Source organism: Pseudophryne corroboree, chromosome 1 (assembly GCF_028390025.1).
Source record: "Pseudophryne corroboree isolate aPseCor3 chromosome 1, aPseCor3.hap2, whole genome shotgun sequence".
Taxonomy (NCBI): domain Eukaryota; kingdom Metazoa; phylum Chordata; class Amphibia; order Anura; family Myobatrachidae; genus Pseudophryne; species Pseudophryne corroboree.
In genome coordinates, this window is record NC_086444.1 from 252,975,358 (window position 1) to 252,996,118 (window position 20,761).

The 20,761-nt window shown below is 43.0% G+C and overlaps 1 protein-coding gene across 5 annotated transcripts in view; it reads left to right on the forward strand.

Annotated features, from left to right (window-relative positions):
• Positions 1-20,761, forward strand: part of SRFBP1 (serum response factor binding protein 1) — a 376,852-nt gene that overhangs the window by 317,189 nt on the left and 38,902 nt on the right. For all 5 annotated transcript variants that reach the window (XM_063964204.1, XM_063964202.1, XM_063964203.1 and 2 more), the window contains 2 exons: positions 12,671-12,752; positions 15,269-15,846. In XM_063964204.1, coding sequence (XP_063820274.1) covers positions 12,671-12,752; positions 15,269-15,846 — 660 coding nt within the window. The remainder of the gene's footprint in view (positions 1-12,670; positions 12,753-15,268; positions 15,847-20,761) is intronic.

Sequence of the window (20,761 nt, forward strand, 5' to 3'; positions counted from 1 at the left end):
AGGGGTCACAGACAAACAAACAAAGAGGAAGGGGGTGCAAATCCCCACCCCCAAATTCCCTTCCGCACACTGAAAATTACCTGTAACCATCCCTGAATCTATCTGGTAATAAAATTCAGAGAATTCGTCACAAATGTTTGCAAACACATGTTTAGCTGCTGGCCACTTCACGGCTTCTCTGAAACAGCAGTCCTAACTACTTGATAGCCCACATTGGGCCATGTAATTTGTCACAGTACGCCTCATAATAAAGGCCATTACTAAAACAGTTCCAGACTGAGAGCTAACTTACCAGGGAGCCACCCCCAGGATCTCCCATTGGCACTACAAGGAACAGCATGCCTTACAAATGCTGCTCCCATTCAATGCCTCATACACATAAGCAGACAAACAATTTGGAAGCTGCCAATCATACCTGGAGATAATTATATATCAGGTGCTGGAAGGGGGAGGGGTCACAGACAAACAAACAAAGAGGAAGGGGGGTGCAAATCCCCACCCCCAAATTCCCTTCCGCACACTGAAAATTACCTGTAACCATCCCTGAATCTATCTGGTAATAAAATTCAGAGAATTCGTCACATATGTTTGCAAACACATGTTTAGCTGCTGGCCACTTCACGGCTTCTCTGATACAGCAGTCCTAACTACTTGATAGCAGTGCCCACATTGGGCCATGTAATTTGTCACAGTACGCCTCATAATAAAGGCCATTACTAAAACAGTTTCAGACTGAGAGCTAACTTACCAGGGAGCCACCCCCAGGATCTCCCATTGGCACTAGAAGGAACAGCATGCCTTCCAAATGCTGCTCCCATTCAAAGCTTCACAACGTAATTTTTTCAACTTTTTATATACAGTATATGAATACATATCTATTTAATATAAATGGTGTAGGTTGTGTTTTTGTTTCATTTTTTGAGGGGATGTTTTTAGTGCTGTGTTAAAGCTGCATTTCCACATGCTGACTATGTATTACCAACGTGCTGTTCCCTCTCGCCAAAGTTCCTACAAATATGGCTGCATGTAGCAGCCCCCATTCCTCCCACAGCCGTGTCCTGGGTGTAAGTGGGAGTACCGATTGCAAGCCACAATTAACCACACTCCTTACTAACATTAATTTCTCTAACGTCCTTGAGGATGCTGGGACTCCGTAAGGACCATGGGGAATAGACGGGCTCCGCAGGAGATAGGGCACTTTAAGAAAGCTTTGGACTCTGGGTCCTCCCTCTATGCGCCTCCTCCAGACCTCAGTTTTACACTGTGCCCAGAGCAAGATGGGTGCACTGCAGAGAGCTCTCCAGAGTTCTCTGCCTAAAAGCATTTTTGTTTGGATTTTTTCTCTACTTTTTCTACTTTTTCACAGGGAGCACTGCTGGCAACAGGCTCCCTGCATCGAGGGACTGAGGAGAGAGGAGCAGACCTACTTGTCTAAGATAGGCTCTGCTTCCTCGGCTACTGGACACCATTAGCTCCAGAGGGGGTTAACGCAGGTTCTTACTGGGCGTCCACCCCCGGAGCCGCACCGCCGTTCTCCTCACAGAGCTAGAAGAACAGAAGACAGAAGTCGTCAGGCGGCACAAGCCTTCAGCTTCACGGAGGTAACGCACAGCACTGCAGCTGTGCGTCATTGCTCCCATACACCTCACACACTCCGGTCACTGTAAGGGTGCAGGGCGTAGGGGGGGGCGCCCTGGGCAGCAATATAAACACCTCTTATGGCAAAAGACAATATACATGTACAGGTGGGCACTGTACATGTATATAAAAGAGCCCCCGCCATATTTTTGTAAGTTTGAGCGGGACAGAAGCCCGCCGCCGAGGGGGTGGGGCTTCTCCCTTAGCACTCACCAGCGCCATTTTCTCTCCACAGCACCGCTGAGAGGAAGCTCCCCGGACTCTCCCCTGCTTACACACGGTGAAGGGGTGTTTAAAAGAGAGGGGGGGGGCACATAATTGGCGGATAACATATTATACAGCGCTGCTGGGGAAAAACATTTTGTGTTGGTCTCCAGGATCATTGCGCTGGGGTGTGTGCTGGCATACTCTCTCTCTGTCTCTCCAAAGGGCCTTGACAAGGATACTGTCTTCAGGAAAGGGGTTCCCTGTGTGTGTGTGAAGTGTGTCGGTACGCGTGTGTCGACATGTTTGACGAGGAAGGCTCACTTAATGTGGAGGGGGAGTGCTTGAATGTCATGTCGCCGTCGGCAACGCCGACACCGGCATGGGTGGATATGCTGAATGTCTTGAATGCAAATGTTAATCTATTGCATAAAAGGTTAGACAAGGCAGAAGCTAGGGATCAGTCAGGTAGCCAGTCCATGCCTGTCCCTGTGGCGCCAGGCCCTTCGGGGTCTCAGAAGCGCACCATATCCCAGATCAATGGCACAGATACCGACACAGATACTGACTCTAGTGTCGACTATGAAGATGCAAAATTACAGCCGAAGGTGGCAAAAGGTATTCGGTACATGATTATTGCCATTAAAGAAGTTTTGCATATTACTGAATAAGCCCCGGTCCCTGACACGAGGGTACACATGTATAAAGGGAAAAAGCCTGAAGTCACCTTTCCATCCTCATTTGAACTAAGTGATTTGTGCGAAAAGGCTTGGGAATCTCCCAATTCTTATGGCGTATCCTTTTCCACAAACTGATAGGATACGCTGGGAATCTTCGCCTAAAGTAGACAAGGCGCTGACACGCTTGTCCAAAAAGGTGGCACTGCCTTCTCAGGATACGGCTTCCCTCAAGGAACCTGCTGACCACAGGCAGGAAATTACCTTGAAGCACATTTACACTCATTCAGGTACTATTGCTAGACCGGCTATGGCGTCGGCCTGGGTTTGTAGTGCGGTTGTGGCATGGGCAGATTCCTTATCTACGGAGATTGACACCTTAGATAGGGATGCTATTCAAATGACCATAGAGCATATCAGAGATGCTGCCTTGTGTATGAGAGATGCTCAGAGAGACATTTGTTTATTAAGCTCCAGAATAAATGCTATGTCTATTTCTGCTAGGCAGCTCTTGTGGGCCCGACAGTGGACGGGAGATGCCGATTCAAAGCGGCATATGGAGTCCTTGCCTTACAAAGGGGAGGAGTTGTTTGGAGACGGCCTCTCGGACCTTGTCTCTACGGCTGGTAAGTCGAATTTCTTACCTTATGTCCCCCCGCAGCATACAAAAAAGGCACCTCATTATCAAATGCAGTCCTTTCGTTCCAATAAAAACAAAAAGGTACGGGATTCGTCCTTTGTTGCCAGAGGGAAAGGTAGGGGAAAGAAGCTGCACACAGCTAGTTCCCAAGAGCAAAAGTTCTCCCTGCCTCTGCAAAGTCCACCGCATGACGCTGGGGCTTCCCGGGGGGAGGCAGATCTAGTGGGGGCTCGTCTTCGGTTTTTCAGCCACGTCTGGGTTCACTCGCAGGTGGATCCCTGGGCATTAGAGATTGTTTCTCAGGGATACAGGCTGGAATTCGAAGACTTGCCTCCTCACCGGTTTTTCAAATCGGCTCTGCCGGCTTCCCCGTCAGAGAGGGAGCTAGTGTTGGCGGCAATCCAAAAATTGTATATTCAACAGGTGATTGTCACAGTTCCTCATCTCCAGCAAGGAGAGGGATATTACTCGACCCTGTTTGTGGTTCCGAAACCGGACGGTTCAGTCAGACCCATTTTAAACCTAAAATCTCTGAACCTGTACTTGAAGAGGTTCAAGTTCAAGATGGAATCACTCAGGGCGGTCATCGCCAGCCTGGAGGGTGGGATTGGATGGTGTCCCTGGACATAAAGGATGCATACCTTCATGTTCCGATATTCCCGCCTCATCAGGCGTTCCTGAGATTTGCAGTGCAGGACTGTCACTACCAATTTCAGATGTTGCCGTTTGGGCTTTCCACGGCCCCGAGGATTTTTACCAAGGTAATGGCGGAAATGATGGTGCTCCTGCGCAGGCAGGGGGTCACAATTATCCCATACTTGGACGATCTCCTCATAAAGGCGAGATCTCGGGAGAAGTTGCTGGACAGTGTGTCTCTGTCCATGAAGACGTTGCAGATACATGGCTGGATTCTCAATATACCGAAGTCCCAACTAGTCCCTACAACGCGTCTGACCTTTTTGGGCCTGGTTCTAGACACAGACCAGAAAAAGGTTTTTCTTCCGATCGAAAAGGTTCAGGAGCTCATAGCCATGGTCAGGAACCTCTTAAAACCAAAAAAGGTTTCAGTGCATCATTGCACGCGGGTCCTGGGGAAGATGGTGGCTTTATACGAGGCCATCCCTTTCGGCAGGTTCCATGCGAGGACCTTTCAATGGGACCTCTTGGACAAGTGGTCCGGGTCCCAATTACGAATGCATCAAAGGATCACCCTGTCTCCCAGGACCAGGGTATCTCTCCTGTGGTGGCTGAACAGTGCTCACCTGCTAGAGGGTCGCAGGTTCGGCATTCAGGACTGGGTCCTGGTGACCACGGACGCGAGCCTCCGAGGCTGGGGAGCAGTAACACTGGGAAGAAATTTCCAAGGTCTCTGGTCAAACCTAGAGACTTGTCTCCACATCAACGTCCTGGAGTTGAGGGCCATATACAACGCCCTGTGTCAAGCGGAGGAATTGCTTCGGAGAAAACCGGTTCTGATTCAGTCGGACAACGTCACGGCAGTGGCTCATGTAAACCGGTAAGGCGGAACAAGGAGCAGAGTGGCCATGGCAGAAGCGACCAGGATTCTACGCTGGGCGGAAGGCCATGTAAGCGCACTATCAGCAGTGTTCATCCCGGGGGTGGACAACTGGGAGGCGGACTTCCTCAGCAGGCACGACCTGCATCCGGGAGAGTGGGGACTTCATCAAGAAGTCTTCGCACAGATCACGGATCGATGGGGACTGCCTCAAATCGACATGATGGCATCCCGTCTCAACAAAAAGCTAAAGCGGTATTGACCCTCAGGCGGTAGCGGTAGACGCTCTGGTGACACCTTGGGTGTTCAGATCGGTCTATGTGTTTCCTCCTCTTCCTCTCATACCCAAAGTGTAGAGAATAATAAGAATGAGCAGGGTCAGAACAATCCTCATTGTTCCAGATTGGCCACGAAGGACTTGGTATCCGGAGCTGCAAGAGTTGCTCACAGAAGATCCGTGGCCTCTTCCTCTAAGGCAGGACCTGCTGCGGCAGGGGCCCTGTCTGTTCCAAGACTTACCGCGGCTGCGTTTGACGGCATGGCGGTTGAACGCCGGATCCTAGCAGAAAAAGGAATTCTGGAGGAAGTCATTCCTACCCTGATCAAGGCTAAGAAAGACGTGACGTTAAAACATTATCACCGTATATGGCGGAAATATGTTTCTTGGTGTGAGGCCAGAGCTGCTCCTACGGAGGAGTGCCATTTGGGCCGTCTGCTTCACTTCCTTCAAACAGGAGTGACTTTGGGCCTAAAATTAGGGTCCATAAAGGTCCAAATTTCGGCCTTATCCATTTTCTTTCAAAGAGAATTAGCCTCTCTTCCTGAAGTACAGACTTTTGTGAAGGGGATGCTGCATATTCAGCCTCCCTTTGTGCCTCCGGTGGCGCCTTGGGATCTTAACGTGGTGTTACGTTTCCTCAAGTCACCTTGGTTTGAACCACTCAAAACTGTGGAGTTGAAATACCTCACGTGGAAAGTGGTCATGTTGTTGGCATTAACTTCGGCTAGACGTGTTTCAGAATTGGCGGCTTTATCACATAAAAGCCCATACTTGGTTTTTCACGTGGATAGGGCAGAGTTGAGGACTCGTCCTCAATTTCTGCCAAAGGTGGTCACATCTTTTCATATGAACCAACCTATTGTCGTGCCTGTGGCTACACGGGACTTGGAGGATTCCGAGTCCCTGGATGTGGTCAGGGCTTTGAAGATTTATGTGACCAGAACGGCTAGAATCAGGAAGACTGAAGCTCTGTTTTGTTCTGTATGCGGCCAACAAGGTTGGCGCTCCTGCTTCAAAGCAGACTATTGCTCGCTGGATCTGTAACACGATTCAGCAGGCGCATTCTACGGCAGGATTGCCGTTACCGAAATCGGTTAAGGTCCATTCCACTAGGAAAGTGGGCTCTTCTTGGGCGGCTGCTCGAGGGGTCTCCGCATTACAGTTGTGCCGAGCAGCTACTTGGTCGGGGTCTAACACCTTTGCAAAGTTCTATAAGTTTGATACCCTGGCTGAGGAGGACCTCCTGTTTGCTCAATCGGTGCTGCAGAGTCATCCGCACTCTCCCGCCCGTTTGGGAGCTTTGGTATAATCCCCATGGTCCTTACGGAGTCCCAGCATCCTCAAGGACGTTAGAGAAAATAAGATTTTACTTACCGGTAAATCTATTTCTCGTAGTCCGTAGAGGATGCTGGGCGCCCGTCCCAAGTGCGGACTTCTTCTGCAAGACTTGTATATAGTTATTGCTTACATAAGGGTTATGTTATAGTTTATCGGTTGAACCGTGGCTATGTTGTTGTTCATACTGTTAACTGGGTAGTTTATCACAAGTTATACGGTGTGATTGGTGTGGCTGGTATAGATCTCGCCCTTAGATTTACAAAAATCCTTCCTCGTACTGTCCATCTCCTCTGGGCACATTTTCCCTAACTGAGGTCTGGAGGAGGGGCATAGAAGGAGGAGCCAGTGCACACCCAGAGTCCAAAGCTTTCTTAAAGTGCCCTATCTTCTGCGGAGCCCGTCTATTCCCCATGGTCCTTACGGAGTCCCAGCATCCTCTACGGACTACGAGAAATAGATTTACCGGTAAGTAAAATCTTATTTTGTGGAACTAGCAGAGTCCCGAGAAATATGTCTGTATGAAGAGTCTCTGGCATAGAGGAGGAGCATACTAGTAATACTTTCCAGTGGATTCAGTATGATATCCTTGCTGATGCCGGCTGTCAGGATCCCATCAGCCAGAATACCATCAGTGAGTCCCCTCGCGGGCTCGCTGCACTTTCCACGCTTCAGGCCCGGCGCCACGGGTTCTATCCTCTCTCTGGTGGTGGCGTGAATTCACCAGCCAAGTGGGAATACAGGGGAGCAGTTGGTATTTCGACCGCCGACATTTTACTGGCTGTCGGGATCCTGACAGCCAGTATATTAACTGCATCCCTTTACAGTAGATGGTAGTGCAGCTTTAACGTTTATTTGCCCTGTTGTGCTTATTTGTTGGCTGTATCTTACCTATAATGTATTTTGGAGACCAGTTTTGGCAGACAAGAATCTTGAATTATTATTTTATTTAGTTCTTAAATTGAAATTATAGACCAATCTCAAAATTGCTGAAAGTTTTGTATTGCATGTCTGGGAAGATTCCGACTGTGGAATCTGTTTCTCATTTCTTCCGGGAAGTGGGGAATGTCTCAGCTTTCCAGTTTTCTTTCTAGAACAAAGTATTTGGTAAGTAAAAAAAACATCTTACTGAGGGTGAGTAGAGTGATTTGCATACTTGATAAAAATAATGTCTTCTGTTTTGAGAGATTTTATTGAGTTTCACATCAGGGGTTCAAACTATGTCCATAAACCACATCTAGGCTATATCCCTCCTTGACCAAACCAGATTTCGTATTTTATCATTTATTTCTATAGATGGGCATAACTTTTTTATTTTCTCCTCCACTCAGGATGTGTGCGCCAAGAAATATATTTTCTGTCTATTTAATCTGTTTAAGAAACATCTTCTAGAAACCCTTTTCTTTCCCTTAGTTTATATACCAAGGAAAGTTCTCTTACACTGCGGTTCTGCGTAAGTGACTTGTGTTTCAAGTAACCACCTGAAACAATGAAAACGTGCAGCAGTAATCATCTCTCTTATAGGAAAGTTATATATCTACACTGTCCACACGAATGTGGACAACAGTTCATTGCAGTAAAGTAATATTCCGCAATGATACAACAAACGCTTCTGTAACAGACCTTCCATTTCACAGTGTCTGTCAGCTGTAACAATGCATTTTGAGGCTTAACAGATTATTTTAGTCTCTAAAACATTTTTCTTTGACACATTCACATCACGTGATGTAAGAGGACTCCTGGTGTTTTATTTTTCCTTTCCACCAATGTAGGTTTATTGTCTGTTAAGCAGTTCTGGACGCTGTTTGTCTCAAGGCAGACATTACATATGAAACAATTCTGACATCATCTACGATGATGTATTGTCGAAATAATGGGTTGGGTATAGATGACCAGTGGTTGGGATACTGCCGGTCACCATACGGACGTAGGGATCCCGGAGTTTAGGTGGCCGCTGGGGGAGCGAGCGCAACAAAGCCCGACCGCTGGTCACATAACCGCATCCCGAAATAATCATAGTCAACAGGTGATGTGTGTATAGACACCGTTTTTATATACATACAATACATACACACACACGCACTTTACACCGTGGCTGGAGACCAGCGAACTTCCTGGACATCTGGCTTATGAAAGGACCTCTCCCCTTTATTGGGTTCACTGTGCACTTTATCCATACTCTGTACAAAAAAACGCTCAGGACTAAGTTGTCTTGTAAAGGCTATATGACAGGGACAGGTAAAACCACATTTTTAGACAGTCTGGAGACAGATGCGTCAACAACGGGTGGGTTTTCCCATTTTTTCCTATCTTCCTCAGAAAAGGGAAAAGCAACCAGAACCCTTTTTGGGATCTGGAATTTTTTCTCCGGGTTTTCTCAGGATTTTTCAAATATAGCGTTTCATTCTTTAGACGCAGGGAAGGTTATTTTAATCATTGAAAAGTAACTTGCATATTTTGATACTGACTTTCTAATGTCCGCTACAAATCTAAACAGATCTACGTGCTATCGGGGTCATTCCGACCAGATCGCACACTTGCTATTTTTTGCAGTGCTGCGATCAGGGCAAAATTCGAAAACTCGGCAAAACTGCGTTTGCACCGCAATGCACAGGCGCGTCGTAAAGGTATAAAGCGGATCGGTGCTGGGCGATGGATTTAACGAAGAATCCATTCGCACAGCCGATTGCAAGAAGATTGACAGGAAGAAGGCGCGTATGGGTGTCAACTGACTGTTTTTAGGGAGTGGTTGGAAAAACGCAGGCGTGTCCAAGCATTTGCAGGGCGGGTGTCTGACGTCAATTCCGGGACCGGACAGGCTGAAGTGATTGCAGCGGCTGAGTAAGTTCAGACCTACTCAGAAACTGCACAAACTGTTTTTGTACCGCTCGGCTGCACAAGCGTTCGCACACTTGCAAAGCGAAAATACACTCCCCCATAGGCGGCGACTATCTGATCGCAGCGCTGCAAAAAATAGCTAGCGAGCGATCAACTTGGAATGACCCCCCATACTTCCTAACACATGCTGACTGCTAAAGATCCGTCTGAAACAGGTGTCATTTACAGCGAGACTCTGCTCTGAGCATCTGCGGGCTTGCCACCAAAAACGCTCTTGTCACATAAGCCTAAGATCCAACTCGTAGAAAGCTTCATGATACTGCAGACACTGCGTTCTTACCGCATTTGTGGTCTTTAGCTTATGCACGGTCTCATGAGAAACTCAGTGGGGGATATTCAGTTCTTTGAGTGTCTGTTTTTTCCTGTCTATTAGGAAAAACACACCCAGCTGACTTTCCAAACAATTGAATACCGCCCCATATGTGTCCACTTTGACTCTGAAACAGGCCCACTGACAGCAGTGTACCTGCCTGTGTCCGAGTGCTATAGCTCATGGGAAAATGTTGTACAAGGCTCCCTGTATGCACATGCAGATGTTTCAAGCACCAGCATTTGTCACAGGCATTGGCTTATAAAGCAGGCAAACACAAGCATTCTATCTATGCTCCTATTTGAACCAACTGAGGAACCGGCACAATACTGTAAGTGAGGCATTAGGATTAGTGTTTGACAATAGGCTATTGCTGCTATATTAATCATGTATTGTATACACAGTGACATAGTAGCAAGCGGCATACATTTAGGCATGTGATCTGAGGTCTTTGCTCTGTCTATGTCTGGCAAACTTTATTCTCTGAGCGTTCCAGAGGTGACCCCTTTTACTATAAACCAACTGTAAAGTATTCCCATCACCTCATGTGTCTCTGATGCAATGGTTCTATTCAGTCAGTAAAGTTCATTATCATTGAAAATCTGTTCAGGTTACAAAATGACTGTGTGTAAGTGACAATGACAGTCTGATATTCTTCAGTATACCCTACCAATGTGGTATGAATGGAGAATGTAAGAGCAAATCACCTCACTGTACAATCCCATAGAATCTGTATGATGGACTTCCATAAATATGAATACATATCACCATTTGTGTACGCAATATTCCATTACCGGTCTATTCATCTTTCTTAGCCTATATTGGTGTACTGCGGGGTAGCACAAAATACTGTTCATTGCAGCAGTCGGAAGACATTGCGTAATGTTTATTTACAGAATGTGAGGTTTGTGTATTGGGTCTGTGGGGCCATGTAAGACCAGTTTGTGTAAGTGGACACAGTATAAGGTGGTATTGTCTGGGAAAACAGTATTTTCCAAGTATAAATAAATAGAAATGTATTTTGTCATTATGAATACGGTGATTACAGGTAACGTACTCAGTGACATAATGGAGCAGGCAGTCAATGATTTATTGAGATTTAAAGTTTGTCTGCCTTTTGAATTTGAATTATTTTTCTTTTTTGTCTTAATATTATTATTTAATCAAATCATTGTGCAAGATTTTTCAGAAAGCCTCAAATGTAGGATTTTCCTGTTACAGATTTTCTTCTCAATTTCTTGTAAACACCAAGGCAATGCACTATTTACTTTGTTTATCGCCTTTTCTGCATCAATATCAATAATTATTTTTGCATTCATTTTACTTTTGGAATTTCCTGAAAATAGCATTAGCTTATTTCTCCTGCAATAGCAAAGACAATCTACCCAAAATAGCCAAAAAAGTGGGGGGTTTTAATGAAAAATGCAAGAAAGTGAACTACAAGTAAATGTGTGTGTGTGTGTGTATTTTTTTTTAAACATACATTTGTTTTGTTTGTTTTTTATTCTTGGGGGTTTTTATTACAAATTTTAATTAAACTTAATTAAGTTTAATTGAAAATTAATTAATTAAGCTTAAAATATGTATGAATACGATATCCCAAATAGTCATACCTTTTTGAAAAGTAGAAAACAATCCCATCAGTTGATTGTTTAGTGATACCTGGATGTGGGAGATCTGGATTTAGAACCCTCTAGCTGTGGACTTACTGCAGCTTAGAGCAGTGGTTCAAATCCTTCTCAAACCACAGTCTAGTCACAATATATTTTTTTTTCACTGCACCCCTAGGCCAAAAGTTTTGCCTATTGATCTAATCAGCAAAAAAAAATTGGTAAAAAAAACTAAATTAAGAAAACTGGTCTTACCAGTTATCCTTAAGGTTCAGTTATTTGATGGTGGACAAAATTGCGATTCTATTTGTCCAGTATAGTCTGATTAGCAGCCTCTAATATAGGACAATAACTATGGTGGCACAATGTTTGAAAGAGGGAGCTACTAGTTATCACCTTACATGGTCACTAAGGACCCACATTATGTGGAAAAAAGGGGACTCTCTTTCTATTGAGGGTGTTCCTGAATTTATAGAAGGCAATATATACAGGAGATTTTCCACCGTCCCTGGAATTTATAATGATTTCCGCAGTGCATTGGTTATTCTCTGTTGATTGCACATTATCTTTAGAGAATAACTTCTCTTGTGTCACATTACTTTAAAGTGGGAACTTCCCTGTATCAAACAATGGGGGAGATGTAATAACCTGTAGAAGGCATAAGGAAGTGATAAAGCAGTGTTAAGTGCAAGGAGATAATGCACCAGCCAATCAGCTCCTAACTGTTAATTAACATATGGGAGCTGATTGGCTGGTGTGTTTATCACCTTGCATTTATCACTGGTTTATCACTTCCTTATGCCTTCTCTAGGTTAATACATCTGCCTCAATGTTACATCCTAGTCTGTGGGTGCCATTTTTAATGTTCTTTCCACATTTGGTAGATTTTCATACTCATTGTACTGCCTTGAGGGACAGTGCCTAATTACTGGAGTAGTGTCAAATTGCCAGTTAGGAGGATCTGTAATTGTAATTTAAAAATAATTCTTCAAAAAGAAAAAATTAAGGTGATAGGACTGGTGTTTTCAAAGGAAGACCAATTTAATAAGACTTTGCGGCTACATTACCACCTAATGCTGTGATGTACTGTATCAAAATCCTGTAAAATAGGGTTGTGAACGGCCGGGCCAGCCAGAAGCTGCATTGGTCCTCCCACTCCCAAACCCTGGAAAGTATAGCTGCATGGATCAGACTCCAGGGCTTGACAGTGTGGGAGGAGCTAAATACCTTCTAATGATAACAGGGTTTTAATTCTGTGCTTCATCAGTCATGAAATTCTGAAACTCACACTTTTTTTCATTTCAGATCAGGCCACAGTACCATAACACTCTCTCTCTCTTTTTCAACACTGGTATCTGAAAATGCATCAGTATTGTTAGATTACTTGTACTGTATTGAGATTTTTTTTTATCACCTCCCCTTTCTAAAACCAAAAGCTATGTATTATGTTGGTTCTATTAGTATTTTATTACATTTATTTTGCTTTATGTGTTTACATTTGCCTTAGTGATGCTCTGATATGTATTTTCTATCATAAGACTCTACTTATTTTTCTTTGATAGGCAGACAGTACTGCCGAAACCCGAGCAATAACCAGACTTGCCACAAACCCGGTGCTGAAACAGAAAATATCTGCTATCAAAGGTAAGTCAGGGAAAGAGGTATACTCTAGTGAAGAAATATTAACAGTACATCTTTGCAATTGTTGCAGTACATGTATGAGATCATTTATCCATGCAAGTGTCATCTGGAAAGTTCAGAGGGCTAGGAAGAAAAATATGGTGATTGTAATATCTGGGAGTAATTGTGAGGAGAGCTACCACACAGTCTAAGGAGGCAGACAATTCCAGAGGATGCTACATCACATATAGATGTAGCATCCATTAAACAAATACATTTACTCAACACCTCTTCATTCATGTAATGCGCATTGACTCTTCATAAGAAAACCAAAGAACATTGTGCCCCCTCAGGCCCTAAGTGTTTTTATTTATTATCACCAGCATTTGTCTTTTATATATTTACAATGATGCAGCAGCATGCTTGTGGTTTTGCAATGGTTTGGTGTTTATCCTTAACATAAAGCATAGGCTACACAATTGCAGTGGAATAACCCAGCATTAAACAATGATTTGACTATTGCCGGATCTATATTCAAACATACAATTAATAGATTCTTAGCCCCACATAAAATAAAATACTGTTACATGACTGTAGGACTTTGCCAGGACGTTACTGTGGTTTTGAATATTTGTTAAAGAAATAAATATAACGTTTCGTCTCCTGGCACATTCACATTTCCTCTTCTACCTGCCTTAGTATCATCTTTGTGTTTTTCTTTCCATCATTATTTTGTTTGTTCTTACTCCCTGTCGGTCATAACCTCTGTACAGTTTTCCAGCCATGTATTGCCTATCTTAGGAACTGTATTTGAATGCTTGCTCATCCTGCTTTCTTTCCACATTACAGAAGTGTCCTCGTACATCATTGCTGCGCTCACGCCAAACAGCCCCTCTCGGCATGCCAGATCCCATGAGACTCTGCTAATGTTGGGCATCTTTTTGATGAAAATGCGTCTTAGTCGCATACAATGCTACTAGGACGCCCCAGGAGACTGCGCTGATTAATTTGATATGACACTTGGATACTGTGTGTGACTGACTGGGTCTGTATATGGAGCAGAACAGAACTTGTATTGGAGAAAATCTGCAACTGCTACATAGTAGCATTTCTTATACCCCATTCACACCACACAAATAACCCGGTATCGACCCAGCATATTGCCGGGTCGGTGTGCAGTGTCAAAGGGCCATGGTCGAATTCCCGGGTCGCCTAACCCTGTAATTTAACCCGGGAATAAAACAGTGTTAGTGTCCATGGCAGCTTGAACGGGTTCCCGGGTCGATGCAACCCCGGGACCTGTTCACCACATAGGGAGAGGCGGCGCGGAGATGAGCTCTGCACCCTGCCGCTATGGCACCCGACCCAGCATATGGAAGCCAGCTGTTAGGGTCCAATGCCGGATCCCACCCGGGAAGGACCCGTTTCCAATTCCCAGGTGGGATCTGGCATTGGCGGTGGAAAAGGGGTATTACACAGATTCAGAGGCTCGGTCACACACAATATACAAGTGGTGAAAATTAATCAGCAGAGTTTTCTGTTGCGTCCAAATGTGTTGTGACTAAGAAACATTTCACCCCCCCAAAAAAAAAGCCAGATTCTAGCAGAATTGCACAGGATTTGGTGGCTTTACTGCACCAGTCATCTCACGTGGCTTGAGGCTAGATGTAGGCTACATCTGTTCTTTAATGTAGGTTATCATCAAATAATTCATGTTGAGTGTCGTCTTTATTTTGCCTTGAGCTCTCTGATTTTAATGATACTATTCTCTTATTATTGTTATCTTTATATACAGTATATGTAAAATTTAGTTTCTTTTCATATGGTTCTCATTTAAAAAAAATAGTTTTTATAAATTAGTTATTGTAGAAAGTTGCCAAAAACTTATTTTATGGTCGCCATATTTATTTAGCATTTTCCATGAACACTAGGAGTTTTCTAAAAGCAATGAACACACATACTGTAAAGTAATATTGCTATCTTGCTTTCTGCGCCCTCAGTTTTTACTTGCAGCTCCAGTCCTCCTAGCTATTATAGGACAGCCATACAGAAAGTACTTCTATATTTAAGCAACCCCCTCATGGCCTACCCAAATTCTGCAAGTAATATTTGGGTATGTGACACTGTTTACATTAGATAGACTAGGGGGTTTATTTACTAAAGTGCGGGTTTATAGAAGTGGAGAAGTTGCCCATTGCAACCAATCAGATTCTACTTTATCTTTCACCTTCCAGAAGATAGTAGCTGGAATCTCCACTTCTATCAACCCACACCTTAGTAAATTTACCCCTGGCTGTCTGAAGGTCAAAAAACCCAATCATCTGTATTATTTCTATTCTGTTGTGTTTTGAAAGCTTCAGTACATTGTTTACAGTATTTAGTCCAAAGATATAGAACATTTATTAGGTAATGTTAAGAAGACACGGGCTGCTCATTTATTTTTACTCTTTCCATTTCTTATGTACAGTTGTGACTGCTAATTTATCCATAATGAAGTCTGCAAACATATAGGACTGAGCCTTTGAAATCTTTATTTTCAGACGCTATAAAGGCTTTCAAAGAGGCCAGAAAAAACCTTGTAGAAGGAAAGGGTGAAGAGGGACAAACACCTAAGGCATCAAAACCTGTACAAAATGTGAGCGCACGGGCAGCCAACAAATGTAAGCAAGAGACCGCAGAGCTGGACCAAACAGCAGAGGAAACCAACAAAAAACAGGACAGTTTGGACAATATAGACATATTAGGTAAAGTACCAGATTTCATTGATAGGGTTCCGAGTCATGAGGAAAATGACAGGCATTCCCAGAAGACTGCACTAGAAAAGCTTTCACAGACTGCCCAAGAGGTTAGTACTAAAGAGAATACTATAGAAAGTGTAGCAGAAAAGAAATCCTTCAAAAAGAGATGTGAAATGAAAGCCTTAGAAATTATCTCTGAAAAGAAAGCAGTAGAAGGTATCTGTGAGAAGAAAGACTCCTCTGTACAGGTCAGCGATATTGGAGACTCTGACAAAGAAGCTAAGGAATATTTTGATTGCGTAAAGAAAAGGTTTTACCAGGAGCTCTCTGATTCTGACGACAGTGATATTGACAGCGAGGATAACTCTTCTATTGAAAAAGTAAGACAACCTGTTCACTGTTGATCACATATGACCTCTACAGTATAACTTCTCATGTGTCCCATTACTTGAAAAAGGGGACATCCCTCTATCAAACAAGGTTACTCCTGTTGGTGCCACTCCTAATGTTCTCTCCACATTTCCTAACCTCCTGCAGTTTCTGTAGTGTTTTCTTTTGTATGACACAGTGTACCATAAAAATAGCAATGTTATAGTACACTGGGCCTGAGTCAGCGTTGCACACTAAAGCCACCATAGCTGCGATTTTGTACATCGCTACTGTGAGAAAATATGCAAAAATTGCAGCTGCCTAGATATGGAGTGATATCACCGCTGCGGCTTTATAGATCCTAGCGGCTGCATACAAAGAAGCAGCACCATTCGCTGGTCAGTCTGTTATTTGAGTTCTTAGTAGCTGTAGGGTTAGTCAAAATGGATGCAGGATCTGAGTCGCTGGAGCCATGTTATCTGTGTTCGGGCTCACAGACGTAGGCTGAGACGCCACAAAAATAGTCGCAACACGCCTGCGCTATTGCAGACACTCACCGTTACCTCCCCCAAATGATCCCTGCCTATCAAACCAGTTTTCAAATAAATGCTGTCTGCTACCGCCATCACTAGAACATTGCAGCAAACGCACAGTCTGACTGAGACACACACAGACTGACCATAATCGCTCAGGTGCATGAAATTTGTTATGTCGGGAAGGAATTGCTGTAACGTTGCAACCAAGCGCTTGTGTGATATATAGAAATAAAATGAAGCTGAATGTAAATGAAAATAAAATTGATTAATAAAAATAATAAAACAAAAATGATAGGTGTGGTGGGGAAGGGGGGGACGACGAGGGGATAAAGCATTCACATAAAATAAAAACAATATCCAAAAATAAATGGTAAAGTGACATGTGTTTACAGCCTTTTTAGAAAGATTTTGTGAGCTGGTATTGGGGGTCATTCCGAGTTGTTCGCTCGCAAGCCGCTTTTAGCAGCTTTGCACACGCTAAGCCGCCGCCTACTGGGAGTGAATCTTAGCTTATCAAAATTGCGAACGAAAGATTAGCAGAATTGCGAATAGACACTTCTTAGCAGTGTCTGAGTAGCTCCAGACTTACTCGGCATCTGCGATCAGTTCAGTCAGTTTCGTTCCTGGTTTGACGTCACAAACACACCCAGCGTTCGCCCAGACACTCCTCCGTTTCTCCAGCCACTCCCGCGTTTTTCCCAGGAACGGTAGCGTTTTTTCTCGCACACCCATAAAACGGCCAGTTTACGCCCAGAAACACCCACTTCCTGTCAATCACATTACGATCACCAGAACGAAGAAAAAACCTCGTAATGCCGTGAGTAAAATACCTAACTGCATAGCAAATTTACTTGGCGCAGTCGCACTGCGGACATTGCGCATGCGCATTAGCGACTAATCGCTCCATTGCGAGAAAAAAATAACGAGCGAACAACTCGGAATGACCCCCATTATGTAGGACATCCACAGGAGGGTTGCTATCAATTTGCCGGCTGTCGGGATTGTGGCGGTCAGGATACCGACGCCGGAATCCCGCCAGCTGACAATACCGACAGCCGGAATCCTGGTGCACAGGGACTATTCTCAATTGAGGGTGTCCATGACACCCATAGAGTGAGTATAGAACCTGAGCTTGCAGCAGAGCAAGCCACCGAGCCCGCAGCGTGGCGAGCGCAGCGAGCCTGCAAGGGGATTCAAACCGCTCGCCCCACTGCTAGCATTCTGGCGGGCTGGATGCTGCTGTCCGGATCTTGACAGCTGGCATCCCACCCTCCGGGAAATAGTATGTATTCCCCACAGGTGACCGCTCATAAACAAAGGAGATGAGTTCAGGTACAGTGGTTTTCTCTAACTTACCCTGTTAGTTTTCTAGTTTCACTGTGGCTTGTGCAAGCTGATGATTACGTCAATACCGGAACAGTTGCGTTTTCACAATCCCGCTGACCTACAGCACCTCTGCATGTGCTCCTACAGCACCAATGCGTTTTGAATTGATTGTATTTTTTGTCAGGGATGTTAGTTCTGTTTTCTCTGCTGCTTTAAATAGCAAAACTTTATTGTCAAAACTGGACGTGAACAGAACAGGAAATCCATTTTATGGTGGCAACCTCATGTTCCTTACATATCCATAGGACTCCTTTATAAAAATAGTAAAAAAATAAAAAATATTTTTCTGTGAGGCTTTTCTTAAAAAAGGGATGAGAAAGGGTACAGGATAGGTGCGGAAGAGGATAAGTATAAACAAAAAAAATAAATATAATGATAAATAAAAATAAAGAAAATATAGAAATGTTTATGTGAGATTTTATGGTTAGAGGAAGACATTTAAGTCAATATCTACTGTATGTTCAGGCCATATGCCTCCCAATGTTTTTAATTTGTAAATCCACTTTTTTTCTTAGAGCAGTGATTAAATCACCTTTTCTCCAGTGGGGTGTCACCTTCTGGATCTCAATGAAGTTTAGTTCTTGTGGGTTTTTGTTATGTTTTTCTGAAAAATGAGTAGAGAGGCTGTGTGTTTTGAATCCTCTTTTGATAATGTAGATGTGTTCTGCCACCCTTATTCTTAGTTTTCTTTTGGTTTGACCAATCTATTGGGTTCCACATGGGCATTCCGAAAAGTATATCACACCTTCAGTGTGACAAGACAGATGATCTTGTTCTTTGAATTCTTCTCTTGTTACATGTGATTGGAATGTGTTTTTTTATTCGTTACAGTTTTTTTTGTTTATACAACCTGGATAGGTTGTGCAATAACGAAATCCTTTACTTTTCTGTGTCTCTTTTATCAGCTTGATTATCAGAAGAAAACTGCTGGTTAGTTGTTGTTTTAAGTTCTTTGCTTTCTTGTATATTACCTTTGGCTTAGTGGGAATATTGATTTTCATTTTTCATTTAAGTTCTTCATATCTTTACTCTGTTGATAGAAAACTTCCTCCTGGTATGTTACCAATCTAGTGTTTGTGATGGTCTCTGTTATTCGCCAACATGTTGTTCCCGTTAACTTCTTTGAAATGTGTCCATGTTTCGATTCTTTGTTCCTTGATGTATATTCCTAGATTCAGGAACACTACCATGCTTTTACTGTGAGTGGTTTAAAAATAAAGATTTAGATGGTTATTATTCATATGTGCGATGAAATGTTTCAATTCAACTTCTGTTCCAAATAAAGAAAATGTCATCTATATAACGATACCAGTTTATGATTTTTGACTGTATGGGTGGTTGTTCTATATGTTCTAATCTTTCCACCAAGCCATGAACAAATTGACATAGCTAGGTATGAAAGAGGTCTCCTTTGCCATTCCACATTCTTGTATGTAATGATCCCCATTATACCTGAAGTAATTATGACAAAGAATAAAGTCAGTATTGTCCAGTTTTGGTTTGGTTAATACGGTCTTGTTGCTTAACATCCAGCTGAGTGGTCGATTACTATCTAAAGAGATTTGGTGTCACTGGTGCACAAAAAATTTGTCCTTCCATTCAGTGGTGTTCAATATTTGGAGTATGGACATGGTGTCCTTCAAAAAACTTTGCTGTCAACAGGAATTAGTAGAAAAACAGCAATCTCTGTACCTGGATAAATTTGCTGTAATTGAACTGATACGATACGCATTCCTGGTGGATCTCTCTGGTTTTTAAGAACTTTTGGGAAGTGATAGATGGTGGGGATCTTTGGTTCTGATCTTTGAATGTACTCATATTCTTTTTTGTGATGATACCCAGTCCTCCTCCTAGTTGTTCTGTTAGCTGTTTCTGAAATCTCTCAGTAGGGTCTCCAGTCAGTTTCCTGGAATGGTTCAGTATCCTTTCCTTTCCAACCAAACATTGGAATGTTGTGATGTGTGGCCACAAGGACTAAACTTCAAAGCTATCCAGGAGGTACCACACAGGAGGGGAAGGGATTTAGTCACCTCTCTAAGAAAACAAAAACGGAGTGAATTTACAAATGAAAAACATTGGATCATTATGACCTGAATATAGATATTGACTTTAAATGTGTTCTTCTAACCATTGCACAAAACAAATCTCACAAACTTTTACTAATATGCTCCTTTTTACTTATTTTTATATTTATTTTGATGTATTTTTATATTTTACTGTTATTTCTATATTTTCTTTATTTTTTCTTTATTGTTTTTTTTTTACATTTATTTAGTTTTTGTTTATACTTTAATCTCTTTTGCACCAATCCAGTACCCTCTCCCCCCTTTAAAAAAAAAAAACCATCACAGAAAAACAGTATTCATTTTTTTTATATGTATATTTTTCTTTTACTATTTTTATAATGGAATCCTATGGATATACAAGGAACATGAGGTTGCTACTATAACATGGATTTCCTGTTTCGGGCACTTGCGGTTATAACACTAAAGTTTTGCTAACCATTGAACAAAAAGCACAAGAGAAAACAACTAACATCCTTAACAAAGAATCCAATCAATCTGAAACGCGTTGGTGCTGTGGGAGCACATGTAAGCAGAACATCAGCAGGTCAGCGAGATCGTGAACACGCAATTTCCGGTTGTAGTCATCGCAGCCGCTGCAGCTTGCACAAGCCACGGTGTAAATAGAGAACAAGCACAGAGTAAGGAAGGGAAAAGCACTGTACCTGAACTCATTTCCTTTGATTATGAGCGGCTACCTACGAATGTTCTGCATAATAGCAGCTCACAAAATCTTCCTAAAATGGCTGTAAACATCAGGTCACTTAACCGTTTATGTTTATTATTTTTTTGTGGATGCTTTCTCCCCTATTTATGGGGATGCTTATATTCAGCTTCATTTTATTTCTATATATCACACAAGTCCTTGGTTGCAGGGTTACTGCAATTCCTCCCTGATATTCCATTACCATTACCGAGCTTCTGTACACATTAGCGCGGAA